Source organism: Camelus ferus, chromosome 8 (genome assembly GCF_009834535.1).
Source record: "Camelus ferus isolate YT-003-E chromosome 8, BCGSAC_Cfer_1.0, whole genome shotgun sequence".
Lineage (NCBI taxonomy): Eukaryota > Metazoa > Chordata > Mammalia > Artiodactyla > Camelidae > Camelus > Camelus ferus.
In genome coordinates this window covers 16232518-16247088 of record NC_045703.1, presented here as the reverse complement: position 1 = coordinate 16247088, position 14571 = coordinate 16232518, and the positions used below count along the sequence as shown (strand labels likewise).

At 43.5% G+C, this 14571-nt stretch overlaps 1 protein-coding gene across 1 annotated transcript in view; it reads left to right on the top strand.

Moving 5' to 3' along the window:
• The window catches only part of IMPG1 (interphotoreceptor matrix proteoglycan 1), a 101386-nt gene that overhangs the window by 52565 nt on the left and 34250 nt on the right, over positions 1-14571 (top strand). Inside the window, 1 exon segment of the mRNA XM_032485438.1 lies at positions 304-382. Coding sequence (XP_032341329.1) covers positions 304-382 — 79 coding nt within the window.

The window sequence follows — 14571 nt, the reverse complement described above, 5'->3', positions numbered from 1 at the left end:
AAATGAAAGAACTCATGAATTCTAACGTGATTGACGCTGTTTCAAAGTATTTTGGTTACTAGTTAACCCTACACAGGCAGACTCAATTAGCCAAGAAGCCAATTTTACTACTGTATCCATTGCACACTTTTCTTTCCAGGGCATGTTTCTAAAACCAGAACCTACGTCGGAATCCACAATAGATTCAAGTCAACTACAAAATGATTTGCTTAAATTTAAATGAGAAGAAAAAAAGTACAGAGTATAGCCCTTCTCATATACAGAGCCCTTCTTAACATCTGTCTTTCTAAATTCATTCTTCAGGATGCTACTTTGAGCCCAGAACTTCCTCTTGGTCAACCCAGGCTTGAGACAATGGACAGAGCAGGACACGGTCTACCTGGTGAGTTCCTCCCCACAGAGTTTATCTATGTTAGATGACAATATTCTCTTGGAGGTTTCCATCTATGACCCTACCTCAAAGACCAGTGAGAAAGTCATCCTCGACCCGGGAGGTTTGCTCCCACCAGCGTTTCCAATAAAACCACCCTCTTCTGAAGAGGAGGTCACCTCGGTGTCCTCCCCTCCACTCTCGTCCCCAGTCTCACTGAGAGCACTGACAGCCCTTTCCTGTGGATCTGGTGAAAGACACTGAGACCACAGCAGCACCAACTGCTGCCCACACAGGACGGCCAGCTCTACTAGGCTTCAGACCTGAGAGTCCCTCAGCACCAGGTAGGTCAAAAGGCCCACGTCCATGACAAGGGGCCATGGCGACAGAGGATTGCACCCTTATAATCAGTGTTTGGGTTCCTATTCGCCGCATACAGGCTGACCACTGATACTGTCTGTTCTGCTAGGTTTATGTGTTTAGTGCCAATCAGCATGTGTGTCATCGATAAATAAGGATGTCAGTAAACATTGAAATCCTCCTGGTTTGCTTTTAGAGTTCCAAGAATGTTTACTTTTGAGGCAATGGGGTCAAAATTCCTCACAGTTAAAGAGACATCTTTATCAATATATGACAACCTTAAAAAAAAAAAGAAACATTCTGCAGAAGAGTCTTTTTTTTGGTACAAAAAGTAGCTGGTTTAGTGTCTCAAGACCCTCTGTGCTTCCCACTTTGTACAGCTCTCTGGTGCAACTCTAAGTAGAAATGTCTTTAAGGAAGCATGAACCCCAGGATACAAGGCTGCTCAGGAGGCACTGTGATTCTAAGTGCAAATGCCAGTGGAGATTTCTTGTGGCTGATATTTTACATAGAATTGTTACTGTCTTAGTTAAAGGCTCTCTTTACAGAATTCTCTGGGTTTTAAGTGGTCTACCTCATTCCTGTTTTCCTCACAAACCTTGTGTGAAATTATGATGCAATTTTACTGAATCCAAGCTTTTTCACAAAAACACATATGGCTTGACCCTACACAGATTGTGTTTGGTTTGCATGATTACCAGTGAGTACACATTAACTGCATGGTACAGTTACCTATTTCGACATTACAAACCATCCCTAAAGTTAGTGCCTTGAAACAGCAGTCATTTATTTTGCCCATAAATCTGAAATTTGGGCAGAGATCAGCTGAGACAGCTCTTCTCTGCCCCATGTTGTCAGCTCAAGTGTGTTCTTATTCCTTTTTCTTAAACTGCACTGAGCACAGTGTCTGGCACATGCTGGAGTTTAATGACTATCTGTTCCTGATCAACAGGTCAGTTTTATTGGGCCCGTCTGTGTTTACAGTGTCGGACTGTAAACTCCTGGAGGATGCACCTGTCCCTGTGTCGGTCCTCATGCATCTCCAGAGACAGCCTCCCGTGAAAGGTGATATTCCTCATTGGCAAAGATTTTTGTCCAAACGAGAGCGCTGATTAACTGTAATCAGCCCTGCCACATGGGCCACATTAACCACCACATGGATTAACCTGTGGGCATGAAGTGAAAGAAATATGCAATAAGCCACTCTCCTAGCCAAAAAATTTGATATCCTCTCAACCAGAAGGGCCTGGCCAAGATGTTATTTAAACTGCTTCACTTCAGGATGAAAGGATAATAGTTAAGACTTGGAAAGAGTTGTAAGAAAAACTTAGTTGAACTCTAAACCACTGGGGTCACTATTTTTGCCTTTTCTTCCTTGTACATCTAAACTGAGGACCAAACAGTAAGTTTTCCTTGCAGAAATATGCTGCTTCTAAAAATAGTTCAGAGAGGTCCATGAAGAAAATGTCATCTCAAAGAAGGAAGGGACAGCCATGATGTGTGATTACACTCCATCCTTAGGGCATCTTCACAAAGCCCTGAAAGAGAGAGAGAGAACAGAAAAGTAAATCAAATTCCTTCCAGCTCTCAAATTCGATTATTCTAGATTTAACCCAGCTGTCAGGTGAGACAGTACTGTCCTCCAAATTTTATATTTGGAAAATTCAATGCCCTGCCCCCAGTTTGGGCAGTTCCCAAGAAAACGTGCGTTCTGATTTTCTGCCCCCAAATTGTGCTATTATCCCCTCTCCCTGCTGCAGTGCTGTTATGCCCTCATTCTCTCAAACCTCTCTCTCCTCGATGACCACCCTTTTTCCAGGCTCTGCCCAACTCCCTCCTCAAGCTGTGATCCAATTTCTCATGCAGAGTAGTGGCCTGTTTAATCGCTTTTCCACATTTTCGTGAACAGAGACCACATGTTTTTAAGATAAATCCCACCACTTCTGCAAGAGCAAAAGCAAGCAGAAGCAATTGTCATTCGAAATTGCATCTTTCCCTTCCTTCTACATTCACAGTCCTTCACATGGACACTCTTGCATACACAGTCAGCTGAAGCCACATCTCAGCAACTTCATCTCACCTTAGGGCCCTCATTTCTCCTTTCCCCTCTCCTTGGGGGAGCCTCTCTTTTTCCTCCATCATATCGTATATGTTCATTCTCCATTTTTATCTCATATGGCGCTAGGAGACTTGGGTGTCCCCACGGGTTCCCTATAGCTTCTCTGCACATCTTTAGATGGGAGACTGGCCACCATGTAGGTGAATTCCAGGGGCACCACAGGCCACCGATTCAAGCAAACTCTTCATGTGCCGGTAAACCACAGAGTAGAACGGATTTCAACAAGTTCACTTAACTAGTACTGGAATGCTGGGATGCTGCGCTCATTTATTTACTCATTCAAGAAATATTTACGCTCTGCTTATTAGGTACAGGGGATAAAATGGTGGGGTAGACAAAGTATATCCACTCCATGACTGTTATGGTTAGTGTCCCCCAAAACAGACCTTGAGATGAGGATTTGATTAAAATGAGTTTGTTTCAGAGGTGATCCCAGGGGACCCAGTAAAGGAACAGGGAACTGGGACAGGGAAGGGAAGGAAGCGAATACAGCCAGTTAGCCCCCCGACCACTGCAGCTCACCGGCAGTGTGCTGGTCAGTGTTCAACAGCCAATCTCAAAAACGGAAACAAAAAAAAACAAAAAAAGTGGGATCCATATGCATACAGAAGTTTATCATGAAATGTTGCCAATACAAAGGCTATGTTGATACAAATCCACAAATAATAAAATATACGTATTCTTTATGATCAGTTCTACATAGCCATTTGGCCCTCCTAAAGAAGTAGTGTTTAAACTGACATCTGAATAGCAAGAAGGCAAAAATAGCAACTGGGGAGGGAGTGGAGAAGGATGTTTTGGGGAGAAGGGAGTAGCTGAAGCTGGAAGTAGGTGGTATATTGAAGGAAAGTGGAGGAAGCCAGTGTGGCTGGAGCACAAAGGGGTTGGAAAGTGTTAGAGAGAAAACCGTGAAACCCCAGAAACATCAGGCTCTATGAGCCCTGTTAAGAACATTGGAAGGGCGTAAGCATGGGAAGGACATAACAGATTTGAGTTCAAACAGACCTCCGGCTGTACTGTGGGAAATCAGCTGGAGGTGGGCAAGTGCGAGTAATCAGAAGAGCCTTCACAGTAATCCAGGCTGGAAACGTGGATGGTCTGCACTGGGTGAGAGAAGGGGAGAGGGATGAAAGCGAGTGGATTTGGGTGGTATTTAAGAGGTAAAACTGTTACGAAGCATTCTGAAGCCACGAACGGTTTCGGCAAGAAAGCTTGCCCTGGTTAATTAATGACCAATGTCTGTTAGAGGCCCATTGGTGGGCAGAGGGTTATAGGTGTCTGCGTGTCTGCGTGTCTGCACTAGGTGAGGGAGCCGGTCTCGCGACGCTTTCAGATGTCCTTCCCGTTACCACCTTACGGTCATGCGACCAGTGAGGACGTCCCGGGAGATGCCAGGCTTGGCGGGTTCTCAGACCTTTGACATGCTCACTGCCATCACCTCCATCTGTTTTTGTTGGTTCATACTTACATAAGGAGGAAGATTGATAAATATCCATTCATCCAGTGCTTTTGATTGGTCTGTTGAGTATTTGACAGAGAAGAGAAAAGGGGAGGTTGATAAATACAGAAAACTGTGCCACATAAACAGGTAAACATACTGATTCACAGGGACTCAGGACTTCTCCTCATGTCCTGCTTTAGGAAACTATTTCCAAGATCACTTTACATCTACAGAGCTGATAGCACCTGTGGCAACTCGATTCCTCAACACATCCCAGTTTAGAGATTCCAGTCCAAAAGGGCGGTGAGGGATCTTGTCCCACGTCTAGTGCAAAGCTTTCGGCGTATGAAGGGGCCAGAAGCAGAGGAAGAGGGGAGGAAAAAAGGGATACAAGAGATGTTATTATAAAATAAAATAAAATAAAATAAAGTAAGGTAAAGTGAAATAAAATAAAATATAAAGTAAAATAAAATGAAATAAAATAGTTAAAATAAATAAAATAAAATAAAATAAAATAAAATAAAATAAAATAAAATAAAGCAGGACTACTTTGGCTAATAGCGACTGGAGAATGCCTCTCCGGTCATCTGTGTTATACATGAGACACCAAATTTCTTCTCACCCTCGAGTTTAAAACCTAATGGAACACATATTCTCTCTCCCTCTCACCCTCTTCCCCTCCTTCTCTCTTTCTTTGACAAATCAGCACAAGTCAGAGAATAGGGGTTTTCAAATATGTGTTGGGAAGGCCTCACTTAAGTGGTTGGAATTTTACACAGAGATAAGTTAAATGTTCAGTACATGTATCAGTCAGGGTCTGCAGAGAAACAGAACCAACAGGACGTGTGTGTGTGTGTGTGTGGAGAGAGAGAGAGAGACTGATTTTAAGGACTTGACTCGTGCAGTTGTGGCGGCTGGCAAGTTCAAAATCTGCAGAGTAGGCTGGCAGATCAGAGACTCGGGGGAGAAGTCCGCTGACAGAAATCCCATTTCCTCTGAGGAGGTCAGGTTTGTCGTTTTTCTTTTTTTAAATTAAAGCCTTCAACTGATTGGGTGAGGCCTTCTCACATTGCAGAAGGTAATCTGTTTTACACAAAATCTGCTGATTTAAATGCCAATCTCATCTAAAAAATACCTTCAAAGAACCAGCTAGAATGATGTTTGACCACATCTCCAGGGACCGTGGCCTAGCACACCTGACATATAAGATTAACCATCATAGTAGGTCTTGAATGAGCTTAGCATAGTAGGTAAAAAACAGAGGGTGCTCTGTACATTAGGTCAGCAGGAAAAAATGCAAAGCCAAGACTAGAACAGGCAGAATCAGGCCATAATTTGACAATTCACCTGGTGCAGCGAGAAAGCAGGGTTTCCTGACGGTGTACCTTTAGTCATAATGTGAACGGTGTGATTGTCATTAGTGATTGGTGTTTGGGTTGGTATTTGTGGAGTCAGGAGCCCAGGGTAGAAGAGGGGGCAGGAAATAAACAGTACAGAGAACATTGTTCAGAAGAAAACCCTGAAGAGAGAGGCACTGGGGTGACAGGGGCCAGGTGGTCAGAGTGGCATCTAACCAATTCTGTAGCCACCCGATTCCACCGTGTACCCCTTCTCGAGTGACTGGGACATGGCGTATTCATAGCTGCAAGGATTTCTGTCTCATGTCCCCTCATCTTGACCCACACGAGGTAACATTAGGATTAGGGCAGGAAGGCAAATGATCTTCTGATCCTCTTTTGCCCCTTTTTACAGAGCGGAAGGCACTGGTTGTGCAAATGGTTTGAGACCAGAGCATAATCAGGCACAGACATGTCAGCTTTGAGACTCTGGGGAAGAAATGTTCCCTGGGTCTTGTTATGGAGAATCTCAGGTTTACAATCTGATCAGCATTTTCATCAAAGAAGGAGCTCTTGCATGGAGGAAAAGTGACATTTTAGCAATCCTAAGGTAGAAATTGCCAGAGCATTTATAAGGAAGTTGGGAGTTACAGATAGAAACTGCATGAGTATTTCCTTCGTTCTTATGTTTTAAGAAATAAAATTGCATTTATGAAGGTATCATAGATTACAAATTGCATGCAGTAGTCAGTTTATAGAAGGGAGTCTACAAAGGCAACAGAGCAAACCAGCATTGTCATGTACCTCTACTCAAAGTGACAGGTACCAGCATCCATCTGACCTTAAAAATGTAAATGTCAGTAGAAAACCAACTGTGGTTACCAGGAGGGGAAAGGTCGGATGGGGGAGGGATAGACTAGGAGTTTGGGATTAACAAATACACATTACTATATATAAAATAGATAAACAACCAAGACCTACTGTATAGCACAGGAAACTATATCCACTTTCTTGTAATGAGACATAATGGAAAAGAATCTGAAAAGAAAAAAATATATATGTATATGTATAACAGAATCACTTTGCTGTACACCTAAATCTAACATCATAAATGGACTACACTTCAATAACAAATGAGAATTTTTTTTAAATGTAAATGTCAGGAAAATGGAAACCTCATCTTAAAATAGACCCCTGCAGTAATCTCAGAGAGAATTGAACATCTTTTGATCACTAAGTAAACCGAAAGATAAGAGGATTTTCTTCTACCTCTATTTTTTTTTTTTTGGCTTGGCAATGAATGAGATAGAAAAATAACAACTCTCTCATGCTCCTTGGCAAGTTCTCCATATTGTCAGGTTCAGTAAAATCCTTGCCAGAGCATATATATTAGGTTTATGCTATTTGGAATGTTGAAACAGGTGCTCATCCACAGAATTTTAATAAAATGCTCACTTAAGTATCATTCAAACTCAGCATTTACAAAACTTACCAAACTTCGCCTATAGATGAAACAAATGGAAGCATTTGCAGAGAGATAAATGAATGCATTGATTTGTATTTATGTGCATGTTTAGAGTTTAAGAAAATGTACCTCTTTGGGTTCTCAATCCAGACCTTCACTCTGCAGGATGACAAACTCCCCATGGATTTGAATCAATGCAAACATGGGAGTTTGCAATAATTTTAGTCTGGCACTTTGGTTGTATATTTGTGACATTCTTGAACGATCTTTCAGTCCATTTCTTCAACCTTGAAAGCTGGGGTGACTCAAGGGTGCTACACAAATGAGATGCACCACTTTTTGTTTTAAGGATCTTTTGTGTGTCAAATGCAAGTAGAGGTAGTTGGACAGGATGATTTACAATATTCAAGAAGCAGAGCAGGAATTATTACAGCTGGGCAGTGAGAGGAGGAGGAAGGCTGGGAGACAGAAAACAAGATGGAAAGAGGGCAACTGAAATACCTTAAGGAGCCCTATAATTGTGGGAACTGTTTGTTTAATCGTGGGATCTGGAGGGCAGCCAGAGAGAAGCTGCATGAGGATAGAGACCTAGGGACCAGGACAGTGGTGAGAGGTGCCGGCTGGCAGGAAGGGACATGTATCATCAGTGCTGGGGGTGCGGGCTCCCTGACAAGGAGCGGGGGCTGCCTGGACCCGCGCCCTAGGAGAATGCACTTAAAGAGTAAAGGCTGATTAGGGACCAGGGGTGGAAATGAGCACCTACTCTACAGGGAATGGAGGAAAGCTAAACTGATTCAAGGAGGCAGATTCACCCTTTGCAGTTGGACAGAAGTGCACTGCTACTAGGCTGTGTACCTGCAATCTGCCAACTTTCTTACAAACTGCTTTTGTGATCCCTGCATTGCTCTGAGAAGGAGAATATTTTGAACGACCGTCCATGCAAATGAGAGTGAGAATCCTCAGCAAGACTTTAGTGTCAGACCGAAATCCAGACAGAAGTCCTCCCCATCTTCCTGGGGGATGACAGGGCGGGAGGCTCCCTGTCGTGGGAGGCACTGGCTGAGGGCTGGGCTCTGCTCCACCCTAGCTGAATCCTTTCCCTAACGCCCTTCCCAAGGAGGTTCTTCGGAGCCCAGGGGGAGTGAAGCATAAGCCAGGAAAACCAGGAAACTGGGGCTGCAGTACCTAGATTCCAACCACCTTAATATTCATGGTGGAAAATGGAAACTGCTTCTTGGCATGATTGACCTGTCAGTGCCCTTCATTCCTGGTGAAAACAGAAAAAAGAAAAAGAAAAAAAAAAAAGACTTTGAGAAAACTTTCCCGAGACAATACTACATTAGAAGTCTCACTTCTGGAGCAATGGGATCCATTATTTCATCATATACGAAAGAGATGAACCCCTCCTAATTCCATGAGTCTCATCTGAGGCTTTTTTGGGTTTTAGGCTTGTTTTGTTTGCTTTGTGGGTTGTTTTTTTTTTATTGAAATATAATTCATCTGCAGATCCTGAACTCCTATTTTATTCCTCCCCGCCTTGTGTTTGTTTTTTCAGCCTTCACACACAAGGGAATGAATTTCTCAATTCATTTTTCCCCGGGGAAGTCTCATTTTCTCTCCTTATGGCAAACATTTTCTGCTTCCTCTTTTGAAGCAGAGGCCAAGTCAGAGATCCAGTTTGACAGAGGATGCTGTTTATAGCAATAACCCTGCAAAGTGTCTTTCAGCCCTCTTCCTCGATACATCGATAGCCACCGTGCTTGATCAGGACAAGTTACAAGACAGCTGTCAATCTCTTCAACTCTAGGGCCACTTTCCCAATTTCAAGTTTTCTTGGCAAACCCATGCTCTACAATAAGTATCTTTATGCTGATTCCCATCTAGAACCTTTTCTTTCGGGGCCTCACCACCAATTCAGAGCCAATTTGCCCACGATTCAATCGACCTGGTTTTTTCCCTCAGACTTTACTATAATTATTATTAAGACCTTGAGTCCACCCTGGGATGTTTTTTCTCTCAACTCCTTAGAATCTTCCTTTTGTGAATTCCTGCACAGACTGCTTGGCCTTTTCTCTTTCTTCTTCCTCTCAACCTAATCTCACGAAGGTTGGCATTTTTAAAGGCAAACAATGGGCAACATGGGGCTTTACATAGAGTTGTATCTTTTTTTAATAAATTTTTCTATTTAGTTCAAAACATGGGAGGATATTTTGCTAAGTGTATACAGGGGTGCACATTTTTCCCTTTGCCTCAGAACCCAATAGGCCCAGCACTAGCAGAACTCAGTCTTGCTAAAATTGTGTTCTCTGAGCAGAACTGCTCTCCAAGCTTTGTGGCGCCGGGTCATGACGTAGTGGGGTTGAAGTAGTCCAGACAACAGCATAAACAATACGGATAGCTTATAAGGATAGCAAAAGGTTTGTTGTAAATCACTAAAGCATTATTTTGGATGAGAGTGTATTAATTTTTCCATGCATTCATTGAAATATAAATACTTTTCAGTAGGGTTCTGGAATCCACGTTTGATTTTTTTTCTTCCCTAATGACCTAGCCTGTCTATTTAAGATTATAATCCCTGATCGGATCCCAGCTGGAAAATCCTGGCTGCCTGTGCATTGTCCCTGGATTGGCTAGTCGATTCTGCTGCCTTCTACCTCCTCATCCATCCCGAAGCCGTGTCCTGGGCCCCTGTGCTCCCTGCCCTCCGCATCCCCTCTGCTGGGGCCAGCCTTTCAAAGTCCCTTTTTGGTGGGAACGATTCTTCCTAAACTGACCTGTAACAGTCAGAATCTAACCAGAAAAGAACAGACATCAGGTTGCCACTCTTATAGGTCAAAGCAGCCAAACATCAGCAGTTTTGAATAGCTCCAAATATTATTTACAAGAAAGAGAATTTAATGCGAGGAATATGTTAGGTGGCAGAGGAGCTAAGAAGCCAAACAGGAGAGAGAGGCTGCCCACAGATTAAAAGAGCAAGTGTATCTACCCTCCACCCCAACCCCAACCCCAACCCCAACCCCAGGCTTGAGAGACAAAAGTTGGAGGCAGTATCACTGGGACCCAGGGGCCAGCTCACCCGAGGGAAGCTGGAAGCCTAGAACACCTGTCCAGTGGGAGCTGGAGACACAGAGGACAGAGAATTGTTGCAAGAGCAGGGAGTTGGGGCGTGCAGGGAGGAGCAACATGTTGGCCAATCCCAGCCAGAAACCGGATGGTACAGAGGCCTTTGAAATGGTTCCTACAGGGTTCAGCACCCCAGCACCACCTCCCTGAAACAGCGCAGAGGGCAGGGCAAGAAATGCCTGAGGGATCAGTTCAGAGCCCAGATCATAAGGGGTCCCACTGTTAACGGATGGAGGGATCCCTTAATTAGGAAGCCTACCAAAGTGTGGGTTCTTGCCACCGCTGTGGAAGAATTCGCACAGCCGCGGCAGAGGGACTAAGTGAACAGCTGCTCTACTGCTCAGAAGGCGAAATGGAAGGAAAGTGCTCAAGCAGAGAGAAGGCAAGAAAAGCACTTGACCCTGGAGGAGGCTCCTGAGCAGGGAGCCGTCCGCCAGGATGGGCAGTAGAGACAGCTCCGGCTTGGGTCGGGCCACGTGGACTTTTACAGGAGGCTTCTGCCTTCATGTCCTCCTTCCTGGTGTGATGGAGCCAGTCAGTCCTCATATGGGCTATTCAGTCCTTGTATGGGCTTTTCCGGTTGTTGTCATGGTTGTTGTCACTGTCGTGGCGCTGGTGGGTGGGTGTGTCACTTAGCATGCTAATATATTGCAATAAGTGTATAATGAGGCTCAAGGTCCACTGGAAGTCAAATCCTCCACCATCTTGTACTGGGTTCTAACCAGTTCTTGTTTCTTCTCTGCAGCTGCCTCCTGAGACTTAGATACGAGTAATCGAGGGAAGGGCAGGGGTATGACCCTGGGGCCAACAGCCTTGGTAACAAGAAATACAGCTGCTTTTAACCAAAATGGCTGCAATCTGGTGGACCTAGCATCAACCCCCCCAAAAAAGAATCTCCAAAGATTCTGTTCAGCCATGAAAGTTTTAAAGGAAAATGAAGGAATAATCTCAGTTAATGGCTGAGCTAGGTGGTCAGAGTTGTCATCCCCCAGTGCCTGCAGGCTTGTCCTGATCAACTGCTTGAGCCTGCTCTTCTGCGACTGAGGGAGGCCTTGGGAACTCAGCTTTTCTATAAACTTGGGGAGGCGGCTTCACAGGGTCCTGCTCCCTTTCACCATTATCCAGTAGCAATATGGAACTTGTGGTAACATCACGAAACATTGCTCAGCCAGAACCAACCAGGAGCTCTTGCTGTCCATTCACTTCGTTTCCAGTATTGTGGGAACACACAGGTCATCGTACTTCAGAACCATACCTTTATTATTTGCACTTAATTAAAAACAGAAGGCTATCTCCCTATGTAGTAAGTAATTTTTTCAGTTGCAACAGAATTGCTTTTTTTCCCAGGGAAACAGCTCCTTGTGTACCCAAATCTGTCCATTTCTGTAAAGTAATAAACAGCAGATTCACCCAGGATAGTCCTCATGGCTGCTGACACCCTCCTGATGTAGTTACCCATTGCAGCTGCCCTTGAATGGAAGCAATCTCACTCCATCTTTTAACATCAGCTCTTAGCATTATCTTGTTTTCCTCTCCAGGGACACTCTCTGGATGAATGGATGGATAAAGGGATGGATGGCTGGGTGATGGAAGATGGATGGATGTTAATGATAATGATGATGTCCCTGGATTTTCCATCAGGGGAGGCGCCCAGCATTTCTCTTGGTGGCCGCGGGAGTCATAAAGTGCCACGGTTCATACAGAGTCATAGATGCAAAATGTGAACCTCCTCAGTGCAACACTTTATCTTCAAACCATGAAGTGTTAAATTAAAAGTAGAAAGGGATGATTTGCCCAAAAAGATATTCATGATTCAGGCATTCCTCACTGCAGGTGAGGAGAGTTTGAATACATTTTCTTTATTCAGATAATAAATAATGAAGTGTTGCCTGAGTTATTCAGATTCTGTTGTTAATGTTACATTCCCTCTACATTCAGCCTTTGCAGGATGCTGTAAATCCTTCCCCACCCCCACCCCCTACAACCTCCTATAGAGTTGAATTTTTTTACGGCTTAATGTTAATATATGATTAGGTTCTGATTTCTTCAAATATAGTTCATTACTCTTAATAAATCTTGCAAATTGTTCAAAAATCCATTGTAAAATAAAAGCAGATGAAATATCATATTTTAAGTACAGTTGTCAATACCAGGGGCATGAAATTAACCAGGCATCTAACACGCTAAAGGCAGTTTAAGTGCTCTTTATGGATCACTTAAGGATGAGTAATGCTTAGAAATTTGAGTTTGAAATAGCCCTAACTGGAGCTATTAAAATATTTCCCCAGAAGTTCTTGCATCTAAACTGTCTTTTAAAAACAGAAATTTAGAACCAGTCTCTTGCATTCTTTCCTTCTTTACACGTAATGATTCCCCCTAGCTGATAAAAATGTGATATTCTTTAGTAATGTCTTCAAAATATGTATTTAAAGAACCAGCTTACAGAATGCACTGAGGCAGGAAGTGATTGTTTTAAGGGGCTGAAATACAAATATCTTCTTCAATGGTAATTTGGCAAAAACCCCTCATACCAGTTCTCTTCCTGGGGGGAACTTATATTCCATTAGGAAGCAAGCAAAGAAAGACGTTAACCGGCTTGAGTTGACAACATCCTGGAAATTCAAACATACTTTTTAACATGTATTTGCTTTTTAACAAGTTCTATAGATATATGGCAGAAATGTCATTTTTTCCCCAAAATGACATTCATCAATATAAAAAAACAATGTTTTAAATGTCGAATGGAAGAACGTTTCTAAAGGAACGTCAATATAATCATGTTACGGATTTCTTACTCTTCAGAGTAAAAAGCTACTGCCTAAAGTTGGATTTCCTTGTCTTTAATAAATTAATTGTAAAGTTCCCTTATTTGGACTTCACAGATTTTGGTATTACACGTAACTGTTCATGTAGCTCTTCTTAACCAAAGTCTTTACCAGAAAATTATCATAAAGAGGCACCTGTGGATGAAGTAGGACCTAGGAGGACTGACACAGAAGAACAGTGTTGTTTTATATCTTTCTCAAGGGCAGACCCAGGCTGGGCTGCATCACTGTGCTTAGGTCCCTGTATTTCCCATAATAAATTGTAGAACCTCTCCTCTGCCAGTGTTCTCATAACTGTCCCCTGAATCAGAATCCCTGGAGGGCTTGTTAAAACACAGATTGCTGGGCCCTTCCCCCAGAGTTTCTGATTCAGTAGGTGCGAAGTGGGGCAAATTTGCATTTCTCACAAACTCCCGGGGGACTCTGGCACGGCTGGGGAGAGGGGCAGGCAGGGCATCTTAGGAAAGCCTCGCTCCGCAGTAATGGCTCTAACTGTAACTTACATGTGGGCTGTAACACGTCAAAGCTCTTTTATGCTCTTTGATGGAATTGATATATTGCTGACCCTTGCTCAAAGATGCACAGGATAGCTCTTCTCTCCGTTTTAGATTATAAATGAGAAACACCGAGGCTTCCCCTCCTGTGTTCCCTGTCTCGGTGAGTACAACCTCCATCAGTGAAAGTTCTGGAAACGTAGACATCACCCAAGACCCCTTCTTCTCCCTCCATTCACATCCAGCCACGGTCCACGTCACGCGTGCTCCCCGTCTTGCGGGTGCCCTGCTCCCGCCCATCTCTGCGCCTTTGCACACACTGTTTTCTCTTCCTGTTATACCTTGAGACTCATGTTTAAATTTTTCTGGAAAAATGTTTCTTAAGGTTTGATATTGTTGCCAGGAAAAAAACAGCCTCTGTGCTCTGCAAAATAATTTCAGATTCAGAGACAGAGTTTGGGGAGTCTCAGAACAAAGCAGCTTATTGTTAGCCAGGCAGAGGGGAGTCACAGCAGGCTGATGCCCTAGAGATTCTGAGTCCATTTTGGGGCTGGTGTCCTGAGGTTTCGTAGGAAAGCTGTGCGGAACAGAAAGATGACAAGAAACAGGCTGTTTTTCTGGGGTGCTGTATCCTTAGTCTTGACGCGTCCACCCAGCATCACTTAGACACTCCGGGGGGTCTGTTCATTCTTCTGAGGCTATCAGCCCATGGACCACCTTCCTGGAACACAGCTCCTGGGTTAAAGGATAAGCTATTCCTGGTAGAGAATGTATGCGGAGTGGAGAGTGTAAAAAGCAGCTAAGCAAGTGAAATAGAGATGAGGGGCTGTCAAAGAAAAGAGAAAAACAAGTTGCAAGAATTTTGCATCAGAACAAGTTAGCAAACAGCTTTAGCAAAGCCGTTTTGTTACTTAGTTTCCTGCTCTTTCAATATATAACATTAAACCAGGATGAGTTAACCTGTGATACATAGCGAATATATTTTGTCCCCTTTTTATTATTCATGAACCCAGTTTCCCCTTCAAATTTGGTAATTC